At 39.6% G+C, this 27,929-nt stretch overlaps 1 protein-coding gene across 1 annotated transcript in view; it reads left to right on the top strand.

The window, feature by feature from the left end:
* The window catches only part of LOC137913539 (contactin-5-like), a 47,149-nt gene extending 19,807 nt beyond the window's left edge, over positions 1–27,342 (top strand). The window contains exons 6-22 of the mRNA XM_068757183.1: positions 33–135; positions 3,472–3,653; positions 7,280–7,416; positions 7,564–7,693; positions 10,165–10,309; positions 13,890–14,017; positions 14,429–14,616; positions 15,903–16,023; positions 18,244–18,402; positions 20,067–20,216; positions 21,078–21,148; positions 24,831–25,065; positions 25,144–25,253; positions 25,329–25,515; positions 25,668–25,780; positions 26,534–26,702; positions 27,153–27,342. Coding sequence (XP_068613284.1) covers positions 33–135; positions 3,472–3,653; positions 7,280–7,416; positions 7,564–7,693; positions 10,165–10,309; positions 13,890–14,017; positions 14,429–14,616; positions 15,903–16,023; positions 18,244–18,402; positions 20,067–20,216; positions 21,078–21,148; positions 24,831–25,065; positions 25,144–25,253; positions 25,329–25,515; positions 25,668–25,780; positions 26,534–26,702; positions 27,153–27,244 — 2,420 coding nt within the window. The 3' untranslated portion in view covers positions 27,245–27,342. The remainder of the gene's footprint in view (positions 1–32; positions 136–3,471; positions 3,654–7,279; positions 7,417–7,563; positions 7,694–10,164; positions 10,310–13,889; positions 14,018–14,428; positions 14,617–15,902; positions 16,024–18,243; positions 18,403–20,066; positions 20,217–21,077; positions 21,149–24,830; positions 25,066–25,143; positions 25,254–25,328; positions 25,516–25,667; positions 25,781–26,533; positions 26,703–27,152) is intronic.
* Positions 27,343–27,929: the final 587 nt, after the last annotated feature.

Below are 27,929 nucleotides of genomic sequence, written 5' to 3'. Positions count from 1 at the left end.
TTAGTTCTAATGTTTGCTGTTTCTTTTTCCAGGTGTCATGGGTGAATATGAGCCTAAAATTGAAGTGCATTTCCCCACATCTGTTCTAACTGCCAAAGGAGTCACTGTCAGGCTGGAGTGCTTTGCTCTGGGGAAGTAAGTAAACACGGACATATTGCACAAATATAGGAAATTGTTTATTACAGCAGTTTCATATTAATAACCACGAACCGCCTATCATTGCTCTGTTCCTGAGAGATTCTTTAGATAATCCTTTGTTTTTCCTCACTCCTTTAAATTGCATTATTCCATTACCTGAATGAGAACCAGGCATGTCCTGTCTTCAGGCAGGATGCTAAGTGACTGTGGAGAAGCGCAGTATCGTAACTTGGCTGTTGGGTGGAATGTTAGTGCATGGGGGGGTGGGGCTGAATATGTTGTTCAGCCCTGGGGAGCCATGTGTTCTCATAATTGAGAGCCCTAATGTATCTGTGCTTCCTGGGTGCTTTCAGGGTTTATTATGAATGTAGAAAGCCAAGGCTATGTCTATGATAAAAGGAGAATTCCTAAGAGTAGTCTGCCAGGAAGGGGAAGCACGCTTTTTTCCACTGACACAAAAATCCAGACCACAGATTATAAAAAAATTATTATTGCAGGCCTCTTATCAAAATAAAACGTATTTTAAAGGGCTAACCGTGGGTTAGCTGTATCTGAAAGGAAGGCACCCTTATTTGTACAAATGTGATCATTCAGATCAAATGTAATTACAAATGATTTAGAACCCTTTCTTCTCCGAAGCAAGGTTATCGTGTTAGTCATGTAACAAATAGCTATTATTGTACAATGCGATCTTTTATTATTCCTGCTCCAATTTCTTCATAGTTATTCAGAATGAATTATTCATTAGTGATTCTGATCTTAAGTGCAAACAATCTTTAATCTACAAATGACTAAGGACCTCATTATTGTTTACCTTGATTCCGATTAATCATACACATTACAGTAAGTCATTCTTTAAATATACCGACACTGCATCATGAATTCAGACCCTCAGTTCAAGCTGGGCAGGATGCTTTTGGATGATTGTTGTGCAGACTACAGATGCGAGTCCGTGTCCTGTGCCTCTCTCATTGAAGTAATTTGTGCTTGATAGCTTTCAGTCAGACAGTGATCCCAGTGACTTACCCTTTTATGTAGAGATGAATGATTTATCAATGCACTCTATTAAGAAATGCCAGTCTTTATATAGCACTGAAAATGAAGTTAAAATGGGCTTTGTTCTCCTGTTGATTAATATTTATGATGGCACCACTATCCAAGATGGGATAGGAAAGATCTTTGTGTGAATGCCAAAGCACCTTGATGTGGTTGTCTGTTGTTTACCAGTGACAGTGCCTCATTGGCCCTAATTAGGGCAAAGGAAACAAGGGAAAATGGCAGTTGGTAGTGTGGTTTTGGCTAGAATCGAGTATCAATGGCACTTTTCCATCAATACAGATGGGTTTACCACATATTTAATATTGACTGCACTTGTATTCAAGCAAATTGTGTGTGGTTGAATTTAGCTCAAGAGCCATTATCCAGAATTGCATGACATCTATCACTCAACGTAGAAATAAATCATGCAGACATTGCAAACCAAACAAAAAGATGCTGAGGCACCCCATTTCTTCTTCTTAACTACTTTAGCCCACTGGCCTGACTGGTTTTCAGCTGAGCCTGTATTTCACACAGACACGGCATTAGTCCGCCCTCAGGCTGACAGTAGCCTCACAGGCCAGGAAGTGGGAGAGAATGAGGTAGCCAGGATTCTTGTCCTCTTGTATTGGCTTTTCCCTCCATCAGTACAACTCACCTACAGCTAAAAGCGAGGACAGAAAAAAAAGGATACTAACACATGGCGTTATCATCTGGCCAACAATGTAAAAGGGTGCAACGGGACTATTCAAGAACGTATTGTCTGTTAATGACAGCATGTTTGATCCTCCTAATGTTAAGTTAACATCTTCCACAAGCTGCTGTCAAAATTATGTTGATTGGCTACGAAACGCACTTTTTGTACACTTTGATCAAACCCACAAGATCTGTGTTTTAAATTTAGGCGGATCCCATAAACAGCGCCACACATACGACACTGACACGGAAGGGTCGGGAGTGAGTCTATTCTCTTCAACCCATCTTCAGTCCTACGAACATGGCTGGTCTGATACAAACTGCAAAGACAAGTTCTGCCTTGGACTCGCTAGTTGGGAGTTTAGTTGGAGCAAAGGTCTCGCAAAATGTTCCATCAATAACAATTGAGGGAGGTTTTTGTTGCAACTAAACACTGTATTCATGAATACTCATTCATTTGCTCTGCTGGTTGGCTACGATTTGCTTATGTAGGTTTTACTCCCCACGGGGACATTAAAACGGGTATGTCGTATTAAATGCAATCCTGTTCGACCACAGACATTTGATCTTTCCTCAGGCCTCCTATTTTGCTCATAGCAACCATAATACAGGAGATGGGATGATATTATTTGTGTAGACGACTCATGATTTATGTCTGTTAGTTTTTTCTCTATATGATTTAGTAAATTTGTGAATGACTAGAATTAACAGTGATTAATACATTGCTTGTAAATGTTTATGCATGTATAATTGTGCGTCATTGCCTGCATTATATTATGATCTACCGGTAATATGTTTCTCAACATTTCCACTTCCTTCATAACCATTGCAACCAAAACCACTTTAACATTCTTGTGAATTTAGAAGAGGTAGGGGAAAAAAAAGACGTGGGGTATTTCACATTTCCATCTTAGCTAAGTGATTGATCGGTTCACTGGAGGTTTGCATGGTGTCACATATCCATCTTTTAGACAACTGTCAAATCTGGTTGTTATACAAGAGCAGTACCTTCACTGAACACTGTAGTGCATGTCATCTGTCATCAGGATCTAGAGGAAAGCCATGAATAAACAGCGATGGATGACATTGTTTGAACACTGCTCAGTTGTGCCTGCCTGTTTTGAATATTGACCATGTCCATCTAATGAAACAATGCTGCCGTGGTTTGGTACAACAAATTGCAAGAGGTATAACTTCAATTATTACTATATTCGGAAGATCATGAAATATATTTTTCTTCAAAAAACCATCATACGAATGATAATATGGGTCTAAATTCTAAGGACAGGATTTCATGGTCAATGACTCATATTATTAGTTATATCATCGGACTATTGCTTCAAAGTGCATTGACATGGTGGGTAAAATGGGAGGTCTGCACTCTCTGAGTACTCCTGTCATTTTTCTTTTTTACCGTTATCTATTACTTTATTTATTTCTTACTAATGGCTTTGTTGTAAATCCCTTTCAGCTGCATGTTTATATATAAAAATGGTTTGTTATTATTGTGTTATTACAGTAGCCCACAGCTCATACAGTGCACATGCTGCTTATTCTTTTATGTAGGCCGTTGTTAATCCTACTCTTTTCTTGTCACAGTCCAGTGCCAACAATCACTTGGAGGAAGATAAATGGCAACATCCCCAAAAAGGCAAGACTTAGAAAGTCTCAGGCCGTGTTGGAAATCCCTAACATTCAGCTAGAGGACTCTGGAACTTATGAATGCAAAGCTGAGAATCCCAAGGGAGGAACTGCATTCAAAGGACATCTGCAGGCCTACAGTGAGTCTGAGCATGCTTTCATTCTCTGTTCACGTGTTCACACATCTTTAATTCACAACGAGCAGAAATGATGCTGTGCTGTGGATACATTGTATTCCAGGGGAGGCTCTAAATATAGTCTTTAAAAACACAGATACAAGTTATTTTATTCATTTGCACATTTTCATCACCTTTGATAGTTAATTGTTACATTGTTAAATGTTTGAAAGCTTGGGACAAGTCTTGGTCCGTGTGTTTTTCCTGGGAAGTTCAGGAATTAGAGTTAGGGCGTTCAACTAGGTGTGTGAGTTGTTTTCTTTCTTTGAGAGAAGATTGAGTCTCTTAAACTAAAATTCTATTAAAGATTGTCGTGTTCTCGTTTTCTTCTAATGGTTTGTTGTAGTGTTAATCTCAATTGTCTCAGCCTCGGCACCAGCAGCGCCATGGCTAGTGGCATAGAAATTATGTTTGCGAGCTGCCCGTCTGTTGGTGTATTTTTCCCATTTTTGTCAATATGATTTCTGAGAAAAGCCTGCAGGAAGTTTCATTACATCTGACACATCATCCACTTGGAAAATAGGATAAACAAATGAACATTTATAAATCAAAGGCCAACGCCAAGACACGGCTTTAGCCATTCCCTAGGAATGCATATGCTCATTATGATTCCAGCATCCTTGAGAAATGAATGCAATACAACATGGAATGAGCCATCGAAATGTATTTTCAAAACTACAAATATGTATTTAAATACTATCAATAAAGTACCGGTAATTGTCTCTGGAGCTTATGCATATAATAAATAAATGATCGTGTACATGCAGGTGGCTGTAAGGACCATCGGCTGTGATTTGCATGTTAATTGATGCATTATATTTGAACCCACTGATTTCCTGAATCCAGGCCAGAAACATGGTATAAAACGACGTTCCTCTGTCTCTCTTTTACAAAATCAACAAGTCTAGGGCAACAACAAAATATTCTACAGGCATGATCAATAATTTCTGTCAGCACCAGAAATGAAGTGACCCATGCGCAATCCAATCCTCTAAGGTCTTGTACACTTTTTTTGTTTCCTGTTGCAGTAGCCCTCTGGATTACAGAACTGTGCTAGGATGAAAATGGAAGAGGCAGACTCAGGCCATGCACACACGTAGCTAGGTTTTTTACAAAACCGAATATCCTTCCCCCACTGCTTCAAAATAAAATTGCATCCACACGACCTCATTACTTTAAAAAATATCCGTGGATGGACCAATCTGTGCCGTAGTTCCCCAAATCCTATCCAATCAGAACGCTCCATCTCTTGACGTCCCTTTCGAAAACATGAATGGTGCCAGGCTCGTTCGTGTGGAATGGCAAGGAGGCAGAATTGCTCCTAAACTTACTTTTGGAATAAAAAGTCAACAATTAAGCAATAAACCGTAAGTTTTGAAGGCATCTGTGTTGTTTCTGAATGTAAACGCAGGTCGCACACAAATGATTTCACAGCAGTTTTTGTCACAACAGTGACGTTTATAAACATCACGCAGACACACAAACAGAGTTTTCAAAAACCATTGTTTTTAGTGACAGAAATATGCAGTTTCGTTTGGATGATAGGCCAAACGGAAGAACAATATCTTCGTTTTTGGAGATACCCCGGCTTCGTGTGTACATGGCCTAACCCTCTGCCTTCAGCCTTGCAACAAAAATCCAGATTTGTAGGGACACTGACTGACCCTGAGTATCAGACAGAAGGATTATCTTTTTTTTTTTTCTTGTTTGCATTTGTGCTCGAAAATGACTTCCTACATGGTGTGCAGTGAGTGTGTGTGGGAGGGGGTGGGAATCTTTAGCTATAGTATTGGATAGCTTGGCTGTTATCCTCTTCTCACCCACTCCCTCCACAAATTCTAGAGGGCATCCCAGAACAGAGCTGAACTTCATAATGAGTTTGTCCAGCCTATTCCTGTCAGCTGCTCCTGAAGCTGCTCCCACAGCACACCACGCTGTAGAAAATTACAGAGGCCACAACAGAGTCATCGAAGGCCTTCAGGTGACCCCTGCACCCCAATAGACCTCAGCCTCCTGAGCAGATAGTCTGCTCTGTCCGTGTTTGCAAAGTGCGGTGTTATGTGTATTTCAATGTTTTTACTATGTTAAGATGCGAAAAATCTGATATACGGGGGCGGGGGAGACCATGTGAGACCATGGCAAATGTTTCACCCGTGGGTCAGTAACCATGCAAACATGTGGATCTGTTTATCGAGTTTTTGTCTCTTTTAGTTTTTTATTTTTGAGCTTTCCACTGTAAATATGAACTAAAATGAAGAAGTTTTTAATATTCTGTCATTTGTTTTTAGTTTTACAGCAGATCACAGTTAAAATCTATATATATAAATCTAAGTGAGCCATGAGTAAATATGCTGAATTATGACATTATCATAGACTTTTCTCTGAGAGTTTATTGGGGGGGAGAGTTTCCCCCATTTCTCACCATTTCTAACCCATGTGCACAGGAACAACACAATGGACTGCCTCAGCCTTGGTGGGGCACATTCCTAAGGCCCTGCACTGCTTGACAGCTTCCATTCTGTTGACATCACAAGGAGAATAGGGAGCCTAACTTGTAGCAGCCTCACGCTACATCTAATTTACACAGGTCATTTGCTAGTTTGAACTCTCATTGTGAGGTAGACCTTCCTGACCATAATCATTCAATCAAATAAAAAGTGCTGCTGAAGATGTACAAAGAGTAGCGAAGAACGTGTCTGGCATGTTAGCAAAGGGGAAGCAGCTGAGTGGTCCTTTTTGCACAGGAAATGCACCGCCACCCTTTGTAGATCGTAAGGGCCTGACCTGGCGTGTCATTAATCTAGATAAAAGATAATAAAGATGACGTGTGGTAGATGTATTTGGAAATTTTGTTAGCGAAGATGTCAACGGCAGTATTCCTTCTGAAATTTGTGAATATAGAGCTTAAGCAATCTTGTGATTTCTTTTTTCCTTTTTTTTTTTTACCTTTCTCATGTCTTAGCTTGGTAATAACATTGTAATCGGTACTTTTTCTGAGGTGGTTAAGCAGTACTTAACAATGAAGTTATAATTAATTGGAAAGGAAGAATGGAAAAAGAATATATATATACATACTGTATACATATTAGATAACACTAGACTCCACCAGTGATAAATATCCTTGATATTTTGTGTTATATTCAGAAAGGAGCTCTGATTATAGTATAAGTGTAGCAAATGTATATAATATATTGTAAGCACAACATTGTATTGTGGATTGTCATAATACTTAAAATATGATGCTGTAGACAGACTGTTATATAACTGCATTTCCATTTTTGTTTCTGTTATCTGTTACTGCACGACTACAACTTCTTTAAAGGATGATTTTTTGATGATTTTTGTAAAGTGATAAACAACTATAAAAGTTAATAACTTATAATTTAATTAAGTTGGAAAAAAATAACACTCAACCTCCACTGTGTCGAATACATGTTCCTGAAATGGGGGTTCTAATCGTCTAGATTTACATGTCTCAAATAATAAAATAATCTAAAAATGATTCTCAAATAATATTGCCAAACAAAACTGAGTTTCTTTCAAGGATCTATTATTTATGCCAAAGTCTTTTTTTTTATTCTATCTTTAAGCCATCCCTCAGTGGGTCAGAATGATTAATGACACTCAGCTGGATAGCGGAGAGAAACTCCAATGGGAGTGCAAGGCCATGGGGAGGCCTCGGCCCACCTATCGCTGGCTCCGTAACGGTTTGCCCTTGACATCTGAGGTACCCGTCTTCCTGCATGCTACCATTGCCTTTTGCATCATGACTCATCTGAATTTCTATGAAGCCACACATCATCTATATATAGTGTTACCCTTTGCTGGGTATCTTATTTCAAATATGATGTTCCTTGATATGTTTTCTTTACAGGGTCGACTTGAAGTAGTGCATGGAGAAGTAACCATTCAGAAAGTGCAGCCAACGGACTCGGGAATGTACCAGTGTGTTGCAGAAAATAAATATGGGGACATCTACTCTAATGCTGAACTCAAGATTTTAGGTATTTGCATGTTTACATTGTATTTTAAATGTCATGAAACACGGCTTTAAAAAAAGAAAAAAATTCAAAATGTAACTTTTGCAACTTTTCCTGTAAGCCAAGCATAAATTTGACAAAAAAAAGAAAATAAATAAATTGCTCACATCGGCATCAGAGTGAGGTACCAGAGGGAGGGAGATTGACATGCAAGAGGGGAACTTTTACTGTGAGATGTGCTGATTGCCAATCAATGGTTTCTGATTTAACCCAGACAGAGCATGAATAAAATAATAACCCTTATGGTTGTATTCAATGAGGTGCCTGCATGCATCAAGTTGGAGAGAGTTTGGAACAGTTCAACATTATTCTGAATGGATTGCTTGTAGGATTTATACTAATGGGAGCAAACACTAGAAGAGACACATCAGTGGTTTTGCTGATGGAGTTTAATGACTCCATTAGGGTCTTATCTCCTCCGCTCTATCGTTTGTCATCAATGCACAGCCTGCATCACAATCCCCACTACTCATAAACCTTCACTTTGGGTATGACTTTCATCCAGTTTTTATTCGTCGCTGGTTCCTATTACCGTTTCGTAATAAATGATCAATAATTCAACTCCTGCACTTTATAATGATGCCATTATTTTTGAAAATAATGTTTGTATCTTTAATACATGCTTCACAATGTACTCAGACATGTACAATCATGTGACAAAGAAAGTGTGCTCTTCATACTTTAGGCTTCAGGCTAAAAATCATAACCGTCATCGTGAATGGCCGTCCACTGTTCTGTGTTGATGCACTATTTTCTCCTTGTCATCTTCCATACTGGGACACATCTGGCGACACCCATTCCCCTTTCGTGTTTCCCCGAGGGACAGTTTGATTTACTGTCTGTGTGGCCGTGCCCTTTTTGAAGGGTGCACTCTGGCATTTTGAAAACCTTACAGCAAATGAACAAAGTTTTTTTTTTGTGTGTGTGAAAGACTTAGAAAATGTTTTCTGCGGGAATCATGTAGCATTTGATGAGCTTTATCCACGCTGACGAGGAGACACATCTGCCTTCCTCAGAGTCGCAGTCACAAAGATATGTGGAAGCTGTGGTGATGAGTGTTTTTTAACGCTACCCAGGGCGTCTCTTCCCAGTGGCCTGTGCTCTGTGGAGATTTCCACGAGCAAACACTATCAGGACAGATTACATGGCTAATAACAGCCTGCAGATGAGCGATCACTGGAGGCTATATGGGCCAGTGACTGCCCTCGTGCCTGTGATCTTGCCCCAGATCCAGCTCTTCTGGGAGCTTGTGAGTAAAGCAATAACGGTTCTGGGCTGTCACCTGCTGTAGGCGTGCTCTTATTTTGATTAAAACAAATGAATGCAGCAACTGCTCCGTTTTCAGCTGCTATTCGTGTCTAGAGGGACCGCTACCACTCAGACTACTGCAAAGACACAAGTGTTATTGAGATAGGGGTCAGCTTGTAGCTCCAGATGGGATTGAATTGTCATTGTGTATAATGTCACCTATAAAGCATCACTCAGGATTTGAATAATCACAGTTGACAGCGCCTTGCAGCCTGTAGATAGCCTCAATGTACGTGTCAGTGCCACATCAGCTTGAGGCCTGAAGCCTTATTTAGACCATTCTGTATCTTACTTAATTTAGTATCTTAAGTAAAGCACAATTGTTAGAATAGTTGTTCTTATTATGGATTATTATTATATAACTATGGAAACAAATGAGCTAAAAACTATTTTCATAAAATCAGTACAAATCATCCAACCATATCATCATAATCGTGATGATAGTTATTTAGTAATCATTCTGCACAACATAATGCATATTTATATTTAAGTGTAGTGGATACTGAACTAGCACAGAATTAAAACTGAGTGTGGTCGGCCTGCATTATGCAAAGTATGAAAGTGCATTTGCAGGAATCCTGGTTTACAAGCATGTGTTGTAATACTTCATGTGGAAAATCCTATTACATCGAAGCAAATTAGCATTTTGAGCCATGATGTGTCACTCAAACCCTCTAGCATTTCTTTTTTTTTAAATAATTACTTTGAAATGTCACAGATGAAAAGGTGTAAAGCATGTTACATTTACTTATTATGTACGTATTGTATTTTGCCAACCATACAATAAATAAAGCAATTTTAAAAAGGGTTGTTTTAGTAACAAGGGTGTAAAAATTTCCCCCAAAAAATAACTCATAGAAGTGAAATCACCGATTTGAGTTTGCAAGAAATATATGGTATGTCCTGTCATTTAAAACAACTGCTAACATTTTTATACAATCCAGAAAAAAATTAGTTTACATGACCAGAACACTGTTGTATCTCATTAAGTGGGACTGCATTCAGTGGAAGGGACACGTTTAAATCAGTGTTTGATCCAAACATGGAGAAAATATTTTACATCTCTCCTGTTTTTTTTTTAATAGCCTTTAAAATAGTTCTCTTTTTTTTTCGTCTCCCTTGCACAGCATCTGCGCCTGTCTTTGTCCACAATCCAATGCGGGTCATTGCCACACTGGGAAAAGATATATCACTCGAATGCAAACCCAGAGCATCACCCAAACCCCGGATAATGTGGAAGAGAGGAAACAGAAGGATACAGCCAAGTAAAAGGTACTGCAGCTATTTCAACCAACGATTTTTTATCATACTTGATATCTCATTTTTGACTGTCAGTCACATTGCACTGCTTTAGGAAATAATAATAATAAAAAAAAACATGTGCAGCTTGTGAGAGACACTCAAGTAGCACAGCTGTTTGGTTGCACAACCTGAGGTCATCATATCAAGCATTACTCCAATCTAAAGTTCACAGTATACTGCTTTGTGTGTGTGTGTGTGTGTGATTGATAATAAATTCAGTTTGAAATTTTAATTGAAATCGTTCGCTGACATCTCATCACATTTTTGCCATAAAGCTTTCCTGGTCATTGATTTAATAATATAAGATGAAATATTGAAGCGATGGAGAGATCCCTAAAGAGAAGCATTACGGAAAATAATATATTGTTTTGCAAATAATCAGACGGTGATCCAAGCTCCTTTGCTGCCACTAGTTGTAGTATTGAATAGGAATAGATATGTGTAAAACGTTTTATTGTCTGCAATCAAAACAATAAAATATTTTAGACTTTTAGGAAAAATTCATTTCTCCTATTATAATTTAGATATATGCTGTATGTTTTCTTCAAATACTGGAGCTGTCTTTCAGTAATAGTGTCAGATTATTTTCTGTGAATTAAGGAAAGAGGAAATATTACTGGAATATATTTTTAACCCTAACCCTAACTGCTCTGTGAAATCTCTATCAAGTTATGAAATGTTACTTTCTCTCACCACCTCTCACCATAATTTAACGGAATAATTCAATTGTTATCTTTTCGTCTCAGACCCCCCCTCCCCCAAGGAATTCTGTGCATGTCTCGTTGTCGCACGTCACTGTTTCATTACTGTAACTGAAATTAAGTGTCACCGTCAAAATAAAACACCTCAAAGCTCTGGAGACTCGTCCCCCCCCCCCCCCCCCCTCTTTCTAAGGGATCCTGACAATTTAGACCTCAGAATTGCATTTGGAATTCAGATGCATCATCTTTTATGAGAAAACGTCTCTCCGTTGCTCCTCGAGGGGGGCTGAGCAGGCCGAGCGACCATCAATCAAACTGAGCGACACCGCTGAAATTATCAGTCACTGCTGAGCATCCCAAGTTTTGAGTGAGAGAACAGGACCTTTTTTTTTTTATCAGCCAAGATTCAGCAGTCTGTTCAACAGTTCACAGCAAGGAAAGCCAGTTGATAATCAGATCCTCGGTGCACCACTCCTTCAAGCAGGCAGCAACGATGCTTTAGTGACTCTAGCAGCTGGATGGGAGCACAGATCCAGGTGAACAGTGTTGTAGAAAACGTGCAAAATTAGTGGTTTTCCACTAAAAGGAAAACTACCATTTGATAATTTCCGGACCTCTGTTTTTTTTTTTTATGAAAGGCCTGGTGCCGTTAAACTGATGAATGGGGGAGTCAGTCGCCCTAAAATGGTTATTAATGGTTCTGCCTTGTCTGGACTTGATAAAATCTTTGAGGTATTTGTCACACCCTTGCAGTTGCAAATCTATTTCTCAGTTTTGTTGGCAGGAGATCTATAACAGTCCAAACCTATTTTATCTTGAGATTAAGTTGTGTCTTAAGAAAGTAGAGAATTGTTAAAAATAAATAAATAAACACTGGGAAGACAATAAATCTCTACCCTCAAAGTCATTTTCGGATCCACTATTGCTCAGCGAGTCAGACCAAGCACGGGCAATAAACATGTCCGAATCCAAACCTTCTCTCACAGATTCATTTTAAACGACCATGATTATTGCCTTTTTAAAAACACAAATTCAATTAGACTGTTATGTACTATAGCACATAAATAAAGGGCTGAAGCGTGTTGAGATGGTTGGTGTTCAATTAGAGAACAGCCTTTGTAAAAGATGACGACTGTCTGAAAAAAGAAACTAGGAGGGGCCTTTTCAGCTAGGCTTGATTTTCTGGCCTTACTAGTAAAGAGTTTATGAGGAGAGAGAAGTGCAAGGGAGCGATCGAAGCGGCTTCACGTTTATCTAGCAATGACAGCTGCGCTGACTTAATGAAGACTGGTAATTAACATGGATTTCCACTAATGTTCTCGGCTTTTGTCTCTTAAATAGAAAGCATTAATCCCATTAGTTTGAACGTGTGTGGTAATTCAAAGCCATGGACTCTATGTCTAAGAGTCGATGCATGTCTAAGATTATTGAAAATTGTGAGGAGATTAATATTACATAATATATTACAGCATGCCTACAGACAACTACTATGAAGCAACCTGTTTGAATTTAACTCTTAAAACCTCACCTCAAATTTAATCATATATATTTACAGATGCGCCCGGTCCGTGGTCTTCTAATGTCCCCGTTAAATAATCTCATTTTGAATTGATTTGCATAGAGCCAACAGAGCCTGTCCTTGTCAGATGGGAATTTCCTCCCTAATTTGAAAAAATGTCTCCTGGCTGCAGACTGCTCATGAATTGTCTATGTGTGGCAACATTTTCTCATGCCTTCATGGGTTTCCCTTTGCCAATTTCAATCACCTTGCCAATGATAAAAGAGCTTAGTGTTGTAAATATACAAAAAGCACCCATGCAATTTGGCTGAAATGATGCTTTGCTGTCCCCTTGTTATATATCCCATTTGATTAAGGATTAAAGACATCTTCCAATCAAAAAAAACAAAATAACTGTAAATATTTGCCTCTGCCTTATAGGTCATGCTGAAATCAGATGTGATTAAAATACTACATCGGGAGTTTTTGTGAACATGGGGGGGAAAGCAATGGCTCGTAATCATTTGACGTACTATGTACTCTGTGCGTGACACCTGCTCAGAAGCCATTTGCTCACACCCCATCCTCCAGGACATGCATGTTCCGAGGAAGACCGCTCCCTCTCATCTACGTCTGAGTTTTGCAGCTTGAGCTTTGAATTGACTAAACAGACCAGTATTCACACTCTGATGGGTGAAATTCATAATGACAGCACAGTTTATTTAGAGTTAAAGAAAAAATGCTACGGAGTATAAAATACTAAAATACTAATCTACAAATTTTGTTAAATTTTGCTTTGATTAATTTTAGATTGCACTAGAATTAGTGGTCCAGTTGTTGCTTTCTTTCAAAGAGAGGATTGGATTGAGTGCGTGCGTGTACCTGGATTGAAAGTCAGAGAAATGCTGCGTTTGCTAACATCTATACCTCAGTGACCTCTTTTACAGAAAGTCTTTATCTCTATCTTTCAAAGCATCTTTGTTTTAATGCTGTTGAAGATAGGGTCACTTAGTTGTATCTGCATATCAGATCGTTAACACATTTAAATTAAATTGTTGATTGATCTTTAGGGTTAAGGTCCTTTTTCCATCCAACAAAAATAAATGCTCCCAGTGCTTTTATCCTTGTTACAGGATCAAAATTGAAGAAGTACCTCCTCATCAGCATGGAAAACAAAATCAAGAAACACCTGTGAACACATTTGGATGATTATTTAAAGGACATCTGCACAGTTTATTTTTAGCTTTGCTGGTCATCTGACACAATGACACTGCTGCTTGTACTTGTAATACAACCATTACATGTGAATGTATGTGTCATAGCAGTATTGATTTCGTGTCCCTTTTTACAGGATTGTGTTTTTCCGGAACAACACTCTGAGAATTGTTAACGCCAGTCGAGCGGATGAGGGGAACTATATTTGCCGGGCAGAGAATCATCTGGGCTCGGCAGAGATGACTGCAATACTGTGGGTAAAAGGTAAGTCATGGCCTGGGGGGGACTTTATTTTCTGCCAAATTAGCAAAAGTCTCCACCAATAAACATTCCCCAATGTCACCACCCCCCACCCCACCCCATCCTTTGCTCAAGTGCTAGGGAATGTATTGCGCTTGCTCCACCATGAACGAAGGCTTCTCACATTCAGGGATCATATTACAAGGACACACTTTAACAGTGTGAAGGCCTCTGTCTCAGGGAGCAGACGCCCTGAACGTAGTGTAGATCAGAGCCAAACAACATATTTAATCGAACAAAGGTGAGAATATTTGTGCCCAAATCAGAGTTGGTGCTCTCACGATTCCTCTGGCAAGTAATGTCACAGACAAAGTCAGCTTGACATTAGCTTTTGGGTTAGGGTTGGGTGACAGTGTAGCAGCTTTGTGCTTCCAGATGCCATGCGCGTGGAGCTCAGCCCAAGGAAAGTGGAAGTGACGGTGGGGGAGAGTGTGGTTCTCAGCTGCAAGGCGACACACGATGCATCGCTGGAGGTGGCTTTCCAGTGGTTCTTCAACCAGAAGCCAATCAACTTTCAGCAAGACGGGGCCCATTTTGAATACATCCAAACAGTAATAGCGAGAGTAAGAGCAAAATTTATCTTATATCTGTCTGACTGTCTGTCTGTATTGTGTAATAATATTTTGATTACAACACACCAAAAATGTGTTATACAAAGAAAAGGAGAATTTCCTCTGAAGGTCTGACGATCTTGTGAATAAACAAAGATCTACATTGATTCACTGCATGTCTGTTGGTCTCAATTACACCTTTTTCGGACTCATGTTTCCTTTGAAAGTTAATGAGAGATGAAACAAGGCAGCAGTGGTTTAGAATGAGAAAGAGGAAAGAATATAATGGAGAAAATCAAACATTAACAAAGATATATGATAGCTTGATGTGCATTACTGCTTTCAAAACCCCTCTGACATGGAGGAGCTTAATTGCATCAATTCTTTCTGTCTGCTTGACCCCATCTGGAGCAGGTTATGGGATGCATGGTCAAGGACTGTCTGAGGAGACTTTATTGTTACCATGTCACCATTAATCCTCTATTTTATTTTATTTTTACAATTACCATGTTTTATTAATGCTTTATTACAGCTGTATTTTTTTTAACCAGGTTCATTTCTTTGCTTTTTTTAAACAAAAGAGTTATGTTTGTAACAACAAGCACAAATTACTCTCTTTATTCTAGTATTGCATAAAATGTATAGTCCTATACACACAATTCCACACAGGAGGTATAAAAAAATAGATACGTAAAATGTATCTATCTTTATTAAACTGAATTTAAATTGCTGATGTGTCCCTTTTTAGATGCATCATTTTGACACCTAAAAATTACATTCATTCACTTTTTACTTTTTCTTGTTTCTGCAAGACTGATTCAGTTGTATATTTCCTCAAGCAACAAGAAGATATCTTCTTCTGTATAATACAAAAAAAGTCATTATTGTCTAAAAACCATTAATACGTTTTTGCACCAGTATCCCTTTATCAACTGTGGACGTTAAAATCTATCTGTCCTGATGTGTCTGCTGCTTTTACTCAAGCTCTAGAGAAAACGTATTTGCAATGACAAACCTTTACACGCACACCAGACTCCTGGCTCAAGCATGGCTTGTAATTGTAATCAGTTTCTGTGCAGACCTTGAATTATTCCCAGCCTTGCCTAAGGCATTCACATTTCAGCAGAGGAAACATACAAGTGGCTGAAGAATATAGCAGCAAGTAGGCACCTGCATTAAGTAAAAATCTATCAAACGTCTTGAGCTTCTACTTATTAATATAAAGAAATCACTTTTTTTGTGTCAAGCACATTTAGGCTTGTTTAACAGCTGCCTTTGTCATTCTGTCTCCTTTTCAGCAGTCTTCGACAGTGGATCTACTGATTAGGAATATTTTGCTGAAGCATGCCGGCAGGTTTGGTTGCCAGGCCCAAACTAGCGCTGACACCGTAGTTACAGAGGCTGAGCTTCTTGTTCGAGGTGAGCTTGTTATTATTTTTATAGCCAATTACTCTCTGAAAGTTCAAGCTAGGACAATGAAATCCATGACTATGGCAATCATGTATTTTGTTATGTCAAGAAATCGTGTACTGTGAAGTAATGTTCAGATATTTTGTGAATCCATGAAATTAGGCCCCAATTTGTTAGATATATGCTCGATATGGGAACTGGGATAATTAGACAGCATCAGAAGTTTGCTCCCGGTGGAGACATTTCAACAGTAACAATTTCCACATGATGACCTCCTTTTGACTAGCTCAACTCATTTTTTTTATCATCACTGAGTGTGGCTGGACAGACGGTCTGTCTGCATGAATGGCTTTAATATGCTGTTAAGCAGAGCTGATCTGGCCTGAAATGCCCAGTGATCAGATTCTATGGATGCTGATTGTCATCTAATGTAATTCTAATGTAATCTAATTTAACAATTATTACTTACCCAGGTTCTGATCTGATTTTGACCATATTCTGAGATAAGAATTATACATCTTTACAGCTCACGTACCTTTGGAGGTGACATCAAAGGAAATGTTATATCAGTCATTCAGCCAGTACTATGTTGAGATTTGTTGTTGCTTCATTAAACCCCAGCCTATTTTTTAGGCTTCTGCCCAAACGTGTCATACCCAGAATGAATATATTGCTACAGCTACAAGGTTTATTTGAATAATGTTGCTGTTAAAAATAAATGGACCCCTTGTGACATTTGTGCAGGTGTGGCTCAGAATAAATTAAGATGCTACACAGCGTGAGTGAAAGATTTAATTTTTACATTGACTACCTCTTTGAAATTATGCAGGTGCTGCTCTAAATTTTAATCAAAGCAAAACAACATATCGGGATATATGTGTTGCCTGGAGATTTATTAGTTTAATGTGTCAAATATTAATAACCCATTTTTTTATGAATAGTTCCAAGAAGATTAATAAAAAAAAATTGGTTTTGCTTTTAAGTGTAGTTCTCATGTCAGATTTTACAGATAACACACTTTACACTTCTCTAAATCATGTGCTCTATTTTTATCACTAACTAGAAAACGACAATCAGAGATTGCAGACCCTCGCCTCCAAAAGACTATTCGATCTTGTGAGACAGTAAACAGGGCTTCCGGATCAGAGGGGCCAAACCTGCTCTAGCTTGCTGCTCCGGAACGTACTACAAGACTCCTTCTGGACTCTTTTTCCCATCATGCCATTCGTGTCCCTCCCTCTTAAAGTGGCAGTTTACAGCACAGGCACGATTCCAGATGTAAAAATAATTCTAGAATCTGGATCCAGATCCGGATCAACGCCATTCTCGGGGAGGACCGAGCCACGGACAGAACCTTGCTTGTGTAAAAATTTCAAGTCGATTGGGTTACTAGTTTTTGAGTTATGCGCTTGGACAGACAGACAAACAAACAGACAAACGCACCCAATTGCAATACCCTCGCCTCCTCTTCGGCGAGGGTAATAATATGCCGTGATGGTAATTAGTTGCCTGTCATTTTCCAATAGGCTGTGATACAGTTGAGTATTTATGCCATGGCATGCTAAAAAAGGTGGATGCTGTACCTACAAAGAAATTAAATGCATCTTAATGTCCAGAAATGCAAAAGCACCTTGCTGCACAAACTTCTAATGGGCACTTTTTTGGGGCTACAGTACATTGGCTTTGAGCACACCAGCTGCCAGGTTTTCACATGAAACTGCCCCCCCTGAGTCCTTAGATGTATACTACACTTGCAGATTGCATTTACTTCTGAAGAGTGAGGTAAGCATATGTTCTGCTGTATTAAAACAGGAAGGTCTAAAACACAGTCATGCGCAGCAGAACTGACGGACCGCTTTCAAAATCCCACAGAAAAGCAAGCTTCAGTATCTTTTAATCAGCTTGAGGTCCTTGGCAACAGATGTATGTCAGCCGGGATCCTGCTTCAATTTAAGTGTGGGATGTTCTTGTCTACTGTTTGTTCAACGTTAACAACACAGAATTGATGTTGCCACCATAAGTATACAGCCGTTCATCCTTCATATTGCAGAGACACACTCTTTGGTGTATTTAATAGTAATTCTGCAAAATGAAGGCATACCTGTTTATACGAGCTTAGAATTCAGAGATTCATTGATTTTCTTTTACCCAGTGTTTTGACATTTATTAATTTATTGCCGAGCCACTGGAACTCATTTAATCAATGATTCCCATCTGTCTATACACCAGGTCCTCCTGGACCCCCTGGAGTGGTGATAGTGGAGGAGATCACAGATATGACAGCCACTCTGTCATGGTCTCGTGGGCTGGATAACCACAGCCCAATAAGAACCTACAACTTACAGGCCCGCAGCCCTTTTTCATTAGGCTGGCAAACTGTCAGAACAGGTAATCAATAAGTAGCAAATTGCTGCATCTCGATCTGTGGACATTGAAGTGGGGTCATATGGAATTTCCTTAATTCTGCTGAAAGTCAAGCAGGGAAATGGTAAATCATTCAAATGCGAGGAGGATTACTGCATTCAAGAGACATGATTAGTTTTATCAGAAATCTCATCCTGAAAGTCAAGCAAGTGTCTGGCAGTGTTCCTCTAAACCGAACTCTGATCAGGACTTTCTCAGATGTCTGTTGAAGAAGATGAAATCCATTTTTGACAGATTTTACAGTCAATTTTAGTGATTTTTATTGACTTCACTTTGCTATTGTTTAAAAAAAACCATCTAAAATAAAATTGAGCCTATATTACTTTGAATATCAAACAAGCATTTCGTTTTCAAATTAACCTTTTGGATTTGAATCGGAACCTGTAATGTGTTACTGAACTTCCCCTGCTTTGAGGCAGATTTATATGAAGTAGACATCCATTATTTAGCGTAAGGATGTAAGAAGGAAGGCTTGCTGAGTGTGTTTAATCTGTTTTAATATGCCATGTGAAAATATTAGCAGAGTTTAAGGTGTGATAATGATTCATCCCCCACAGGTATATAAATCATACTTTGTATACACTCCTCTCACATCGCATCTGTTCAAGCACATTTAATTCAATAAAGCACAATTAGGACTATGTGATTTATTGTCACATAGTCCACAAGATTAGCATAAAGTGGATCAGCCTTTCAGTCCCCGCGCCTCCCAAACACACTTATCAGCTCATGTTTGAAGACCAGCTTGCCTGCCAGAGTGGTCGCGTTGTTAGCTGCTTCGGATGATTTCAATTGAAGCCTCGCTGCTCCCCTGGATGTTGCCTTGGTTATCAGCGAGAGGCCTGCGGTTCATTTGTGACATGGATATGCTTTCAGTCAACCTGACTTTTCCTCTTTTTTTTTTTAGCTGCACGATGTGATTTACCATAACTATTTTTAGTTTATTTTTAGATGAAGTGACATTTGTACTTGTAAGCTGTTGTTCAGTCAACAACGCATTTTACTGATATTTGGCTTTCAGTAAAGTGTGTTTATTGTGACAACATTTTGTAAAGACATTAAGTCACGGTGACTCTGGAGGCAAACCGTTATTGTGTTCAGTCCATTTGAACTGAAGTAATGATATGTTTTTTTCCTCTTCTTGGGAACTGTGCTCCAACGGCTGCAGATTTGAACTGAGACAGTGGCTTTGAGGTTGAAGTGGCATCTCGCAGCTTATAAACACTTTACATTTGGGTGCATACAAAGTACTTTGACAAGTTCATACAGTTTTGAAGTCATCATATAAAGTCATTATATTTGATGACTGTCTGCAAGCTACGTGGACATATGCCTGGTGTTGACTTCACATCCTGTGTCTTTCGCTCTGGCCTTAAGCAATGAAAAACACCTGCTCAATTGCTAAGCCAGTGCAGAACATCTTCACAAATGTGCAGCCATAAAAAGAAGTCCCTGACTGCTTTGTCTGTATGCTAAGAATCATATTCTTGTATTGTTTGGCGCAGAAGACTATAAATCCTGTACTTGTAGCTAAATATAATTCTCAAACCTCCTTAAAGTTGAATGTTGACACTTGAGGCAGTGCATGTTTTACATACAGAACTTTATACTGGGAATGTTGTTTGCAGACCCAGACCCTGTGACTGGGGATATGGAATCGGCCATGGCTGTTGACCTCAACCCCTGGGTGGAATATGAGTTCAGGGTGGTGTCCAGTAATGCGATTGGAACTGGAGATCCTAGTGCATTTTCCAGAGGTGTCCGAACTAAAGAAGCAGGTAAATCCTCAAATCCATTATTGGATTTACGCTACATTTACGCGATCCAGGTACCGATTATAGAATTTTAGCCTGTTTGCTTAAAGGGGCTGATTCTCCCTCTCATGGACATATTACTTCCCGTTATTAGTACACTTAATTTAAATTGAGTAAGAAGTTGAAGGTATGCTGCGTACATGGATTTCAACAAGTTTAGTGTTTCTGCAAACAAACATTTCCCGTAATGTCCTGAAGTAGAGACACGTTAGAATGTACTATTTATGATGGGGTAAAATTGAGTGAGACAGGCTTGTTAATGTCTGCTGCTTCACTAACTGCTGGTTTCTCATCTATAAATTGGAATAATTGCAAAGGTCATGAGTCGTGTAGAAGTAGGTAATTATATCTGTCCTGTCTCTTCAGCATAATTAAGAGTCTAATAAGTGTATCTACACACAATTATGGTAATCTGTCCTTAAAGTTATAGACCAAGTTCAAAATGCCAACAAAGTGTTTAAAAGTACATAAATAGAACATGCTCTCACTCCAGTTTGATCGACTGGTAATTTAATGCAGGAAGAAACAATAAAGCATAAGTGATATTGTAATGTATTCTTTTAAAGGTTACTTCACTGTGTTTTTCAAACTTAAATAAAAACGTTATTTTCAGTTAGGACCACTTTACTTTTTTGCGATTCAGTTTATATAAATACAACAAATACAATTTGATGTACTACTACATTATAATGTTTCTGTATTTCTCTTTGTCGTGGCTGATGTGCAGGGAAGTTGGAACGCAGGGTTTTTTTTCCCAGCAGCATGCTAAAGTGTGTTTGTAGTGTTGGGTCAGTGATGAAGTGCTAACCTTTCTGTTTCAAACAGTTCCGTCAGTTGCACCAGCCAACGTAAGTGGAGGGAATGGCCGCAGGCATGAACTAGTCATCTCGTGGGAGGTAGGTCTGCTGCCAACGCCTTCTGTAGCAAAAACATTAATAACATATGTACCAACAAAACACATTTCACTGTGTGTTCAAACTAACTTCATGAGTTAATGGAAGCTTTTATTGACTATTCACACTTAGAACTACTCTTTGTAGTAGTCTGTCATTTCTGCACGTTAACAGTAAGAGCTAGCAAATATTTCATTATTACATCCTCATAATTATAAATGTCACAAATAATATATATATGGGGCGACAGTGGTGGTTGAGCGGGCCGTCCTATGATCGAGAGGTTGGTGGTTCAAATCCCGGCTCCGGCACATGTGCACAATGTCGTTGTAACCTTGGGCAAGACACTCCACCAACATTGCATGTGTGAATGTCGGTGGTGGTCAGGAGGTTGGCTTGGGCGAATTGGAATACATAATTTATCAGACATTATAAAGGGGGTAAATCCAGAAGGAAAAAGTATATTGCAAGATATACAGATGATTGAGTTTAGTTGAGTTGAGGTGTGATGCAGTATGTAGCTGCAGTTTTGCTACTTCGGAATCGCGGACCTATATTTTTTGTGCTCTTCCTCGAAAAACCAAAATGTGATCTAATTAAAATTTAGAAGAAAGATTCAACGACTCAAGTGAGAATAGATGAAAGTAGTCAGGAAATGTTCTTAGCATTCTGAAGACAGATGTATTGAGTAATTGCCTGGAGTATTTAAACCTGCAGTTTTTGATATAGGACGAGGGTTTGCATGTTCTTCCTCTGTCTTTATGGCTTTGCTTCTGTTCCTCTGGCTTCCTCCCACAGTTCAAAGAGATGCATGATCAGGTAATCATTGCTTGTAAATTGCCCATAGGTGTTAATGTTGTGGTGAATGGTCAGGCAACCTGTTCAGGGTGTACCCTACAGCTCGGCCAATGTCATCTAGAATAGGCTTCAGCCTTAAATAAAAAACACTCTGTGAAAGATAAGTGACCCAAAAATGATAAATTGATGGAATTATGAAGATATGGGCAGAATTTTAGCTCAGACATACAGATTGGAGCTTCTGTCGCTCGGGGTCTTTTAAAATAAACTGAGCAAAATGATGTAGTTTGTGATCGTGATTGCTGTGTTGCTATTATAGTCTATTAGTATAGATATCTGCCAATGATAATTTTATTTAAGGCACAATTCATTACAAGTTAAATAAATGTGCTTCTCATTCACTGATAGCTGTGGGATTATCTGCCCTTCCTTGATTAGTAAACAGTAATCAACTCAGAGGAGGACTTTGTAGTGTCTTGTGGGTTGTGACAGGTTTTAATTTTCACTTTTCACTCTTAACTAACATCTTTTGTACTTTAGAGGGGAAGACCTGGATGACCCAACTACTATTGCACGCTACCAAATATTATACGACTTGAATTACTGAATATTATTTCCAAATCGGAGGGTTTGTGGAGAAAAGCACATTAAGCTGTCCCAAAAGAAAACGCTTCAGCCTGCAAGTATATGATAACATAAGATAAAGACATCAAGATCATTTGTTGCATTTTAAACAGGGTCACACTTTCATATGCTGGAAATGTGCTTAACAACCCAGGGTCTTGGAGTTTGAGGGCATGACTTGGTCTAAATTTGCTGACAAAGCTGAAAGCAGAACAGCTGTGTGGTTCGCAGAGCTGCATCAATCAGGCAAGCGATTAAGATTTGAATTTTAACTGAAAGTCCCACCAGAAGCATAATGATGACAAACCCTGAATCTCCAACTCATTCGCAAATACATCCGGGAACGTTCAATGAGAATATCTGCTTGCAATCTCAATGATTGTACCAAGTGTAATAAACCTCATACACAAGTAAAGCGGATATTAGTCTGAACTGTTTCCACGTGGACAGCTTGGCTCTCAGCCAGATTCAGAGCACAGCATGTGCAGAATTACTGTGAGCAAAGCTGAGAATTTGCTATCAAAATCAGCCGAAGCATAGTAAATTAACAAGGGAACAGCGAACAGCTGTAGAAGCAACTGACAGCTTTTCTTGTAGTTATTAAGTATGGGAGCCCAAGTGCCACTGAGATGATAACGTTGACATGAGGGGAAGCACCCCTCAGTGCCACATCATGGGAGATGATGCCCATTCCAGATGGGATTGTGTTTGGGAGTAGACTGTCCTATTCATAACTCCAGACCTTTGCCAGATTAGCTCGTGTAATTCGATGACAACCTCCTTACAAGTAATTACAGAGCCCCATGTTGTATCGTGGGATACTTAGTGTTGAACAAATCGGTGTTTGATGGTTAGTTAGAGATAAATAATCTCAAGTCATGTATGAATTTGAGTACCGTAGTTGCAAAAAAATTATGTTTAGTGAATTAAATAATTAGAGGAATGTCTCTGAATTAAAAAATATTGAGTCTGCTTCTTTGTTTTCATCCACACATTTGTACACGCTTGTGTAGCACACAGTATGCAAGCGTACTATAAAAAAAGACACTGTTGAGAAACTCCACCCTGTGCAGCCTCCTCATCTTAATACTTGGTATTTTAAGTTGGTTTAGCTCTACCCTATTCCTCTTCATTTCTGCTAAATGCTTTTGGAAATAAGGACTTGGTCAGTGAGCAATGGCGATTGATATGAAAGGAGACGGGGCAAGAGTGTCAGCCCGTATTGGCAGCCGAGGCATGAGAGCTCGCAGCAGTTCTGCCTTTCCAATCATCTGTGGAGGCTTGTCAGGGCCCGGACAGCGACGGCGGACGCGGTTATTAAGCAGGATGAATGACTAAATAGTCTTTGCAGCTTTACTCAGCCTTCTCATTAGAGTTTGCTGGTGAGAGACTGCTTTTTCTCGGGGAGCCATTGAGAAGAACATTCATGCTGAACTCACAGCCAGGGAAATCAGCAGATGCCACATTTTCATCCACGGCACTTTAAGTGGCATCACCCATCTCGCCAGCTACTCTTGTCTGTGACTGTCTTAATTCATAATCCAATACATGTTTCTAGTTTTAGCGCAGTGCTGCCAGCTGTAACATTTGCATTGATGGCAGCAAATTCATGTTCTGTGATCATTATGGTAATTAGGCATTTGGGGTGATTGGTTGTGGAACGTATTAAGAATTACACACGACCGATCCATCTGGAGGAAAGATCGATCACTTGGGTAATACCTTGAGGGGACTGCATTACTTTGGAAGATCCAGCAAATCAATCAACACATTGAAGCACAAGCACTTGTTTGATGCCAAGAAACACGCAGATGTACAGGTTTAGCCAAAGATTTAATCCCTGAAGCTCACATTTTAATTTGATTATTGTTTATCTAATAAATTTGATTAAGCACAGAGCAGCTGCGGAAGACGGCTCCCAGTTTCACCAATTCAGGAAAATGACAGATAAGTGCTGAAAATTGGACCAAAATAAAAGTCCTGCTGTCAGACATGGAAAGACAAATACCAATGTAATTGGCACATCTGAGCCAGATATGATTTATTTCTTTCATTAAGACTTGGCTGCTTCGCTTAGCATTGACAGACAGTTATGGTGAAAGGCTAGTAAATTAAATGGTGGTTATATCAAACTATCTCAGAGGAAAAGCTTGTGCTATATTCAAACGCTGCACCTTCTGTCACGTTGTGGAAGTGCTGCAGAATCAGCTCGCTCTGTGGAAGACGCTCCTGCATGACGTTACTCTCTTCCCAATGCTTTCAGCCTGTATCGGAGGAGTTCCAGAATGGTGAGGGCTTTGGGTACATCGTTGCATTCCGTGCCAACGGAACCAGAGGTTGGAAAGAGAAGATGGTTACTTCAGCGGACTCGACGACGTACAAATACCGAGATGAGACTTTCCCTCCCCTTACCCCGTTTGAAGTGAAGGTCGGAGTGTATAACAATAAAGGAGATGGACCGTTCAGCAGAGTTGTCGTCATCCATTCCGCGGAGGGGGGTGAGTTTGTAGTTTGTGGTTGCACGGTTTCAAAAAGAACAGATGGATCCATTTTCTAGCCACTTTACTTATTTTCAGAACCGAGGGAGGCGCCTTCTGACGTGAAGGTTTACAGCATTTCTTCATCAGAAATTAATGTAGCTTGGAAGCCACCCAATCCTGGCCCTGGGAGACCACAAGGATATGAGGTGCTTGTTAATTGTTTGCATGTACATGGTGGGTATGCACACTTGCATATTTACATCTTTTATTTCCCCTAACAGGTCAGCTACTGGAAAGATGTGGAGCAGGAAGAATCAGGAAAGAAACAAAGAACTGTGAAAAATGAAACGTCCTTGGTTTTGACAGGACTAGAGGGCAACAGTCTGTATCTGATCACAGTGAAAGGCTTCAACAACATTGGCCAGGGTCCTGCTACTGCTGCTGTCACAGCCAAGACCAGGAACGCCCGTGAGTACAGCACTGACACTAAACTATAAATGGAATGGAGGCTACTTAGGTTTGTTCTAAGTTGCCCCTGGAGAGGGTAGTAATTGACCTTTTGCTTGAGTCTCTGTTCAAAAGCCTGAATATTCACCCAGACTGTTGCATTCTCACTTCAGCTCCTGCTCAGCCTCCAGCCAACCTCATGTGGATTCAAGAGGGCAACAACGTCTCTCTCAGCTGGGATCCAGTGAAAGCAAAAGACAATGAATCAGATGTCATTGGTTACAAGGTAATGATTTAGTCACGCTTATTGTGACACATTTAAGACTTCATTTAATTTAGAGACTCTCGATTAGCTAAAAAAGCTTTACACTGAACTGAAATTTCTAAAGGTCTGGTAAAATAACTCTCCTCCCATGTTGAGGTCTGAGGTCCCAAATCTTAATTTCTAAACAACACAGAATAATAAAAGAAAGAAGCAAAAATAAAATTATACAAGAACATGAAATTAAAGAGGGACCCCTTGGAGTCAAACCCAGGGCATCTTATTAAAAGTTGACTGAGGTAAACCAACACCTCTGCCAGTACATCTGACACCACAAATTAGTAATATAATACATTGTTGTCTGCATGGAACACTGAAGTTCAGCATTTGAACTCAAAGCAGCAAATTGTTTACCCCAGCTGTAAATATTATTGCCCCATATTTTCCCCCCAGGTACTTAAAGGCTAGAACAGAGCTTTTCATCATTGTTGTTAGAAAAAGAATATCACAAAAATGTTTATTGATTTATATAAGGCTGGCCAATGATCTGAAGGCAAATCATTTTAAACTGTCCTCAATGTTTTAGGCCATATAGGCTATCACAGCCATACCCAATAAAGCTATCCCTTGAGAACTGCGGTTGTTTTCATAGTTTACTCCTAATATTTCCATGCACACGTTCTTATATATGTCTGTTTATATTGAAAGGTATTTATTTTTCAAAATTACTCGACACTCATAACGCTGATTATAATAGGAGAGTTTAATGTCCTGCAGGTGTTGCTCAAACAGGAGGGCAGAGGCCACAACCAGGTGACACGAACCATCAACCCTTCCACCATGCTCTCACTGCCAGAGGGAGGCACCTACATTATCGAAGTGCGTGCCCTCAGTGAGGGAGGGGAGGGAGCAGTCAGCACCCAGGTTCGCCTGGTCACCTCCTCTGGTAACCTCTTTTTCTACAAACTACACTGCATGGCCTCTGAAATACAATTTCTATGCACAGGCTGTTTTCTTATCTTAGCGATCGTGTGTTCAGCCCTTAATTGAGTCGCTGCTGCTGTTGTGTGATCCAAGTTTTCTTTGGCTAATACTGTTTTAATTACCTCGCCCACGCAAGCCTTCCAAGCCTTGCACAGCCAATTAAGTTCTAAGCAATAGGATGATCAGGAGGTTTTCAGCACTGGTTTGTGACATGACCAGCCAGCCTCTCTCTGTTCCTTTTTTTTTTTTCCTTTTCTCTTCCTTTGAAAAAGTCATTGCCTGCAGCGACAGAATTCTTGAGACCAATTCAGTCAAAAGATCAGTGTAGTAAAATATTATTAGAAATGTATTGCCAGCATTTTGTTTCAGGCCTTTGTTCTCATCATTGTTTACCCCCCCTCATTTCTTTCAGGTGTCCGAGCCAAAAGCAGCCAGTGCTCTTTGCACTTCCTGTCACAGACTTTAACATGCACTGCACTGATCCTGCTTCTTCTGGTGCCTTGAGCTTCCTGGTGAAGCCGCTGTGCCGTCTTCGGTTCCAGGAGGCACCCACCAGTCTTCAACTCCTTTTTCTCCTCCGACTGCCTTTTTGCTTTGGTCTTACCCATCCCAAAGGACCCAAGGCTGGCCAAAGGGGGTGTAGTCTGCCAGTTACCAAGTGACTCTTAAGAGTTCGTCCTTCCTTTGTTTTGAGACTTTGGGGATTTGATTTGCACAGTTCTTTCCAACATTGCAATATTGTTGTACTGTACATTGTGTGGAAAGATTTCTTTGATTATTTACTTTATATCTTGTGTTCATTCCATTAAATGGCATCAAATCACTCGCAGACAAACTCCTGCAGCTGTGGGGCTCTGCAGGATGTGAACAATTCTTTGAAAGCTACTGCAGTGGTGATGCAGGGGTACTCTGTCCTTTTTCTTTTCATTATTTATCTGCATCCGTTTACCCTTTGGCTGCCTAACAAGCAATGCAGCAGAAGCTCAGCAGAGATAAGTGCATTGTTTTCTTATTCATACATGGAGAAAAAGGTTTTTTATAGAACCAAGAATCTTACTATTTCCAGACCTGCTTTTTGTACATTGTTTTACCTTTAGAGAGAGAAAAAAACAGTGGTGTGTGTCAGCTATGTCAAACTCAGTTTTTGATAGTAATTAAGTGATGCTTGGTGATACAGTTTATTGACTGT

Source organism: Brachionichthys hirsutus, unplaced genomic scaffold (assembly GCF_040956055.1).
Source record: "Brachionichthys hirsutus isolate HB-005 unplaced genomic scaffold, CSIRO-AGI_Bhir_v1 contig_1003, whole genome shotgun sequence".
NCBI lineage: Eukaryota > Metazoa > Chordata > Actinopteri > Lophiiformes > Brachionichthyidae > Brachionichthys > Brachionichthys hirsutus.
This window is presented reverse-complemented; position numbering and strand designations above follow the sequence as displayed.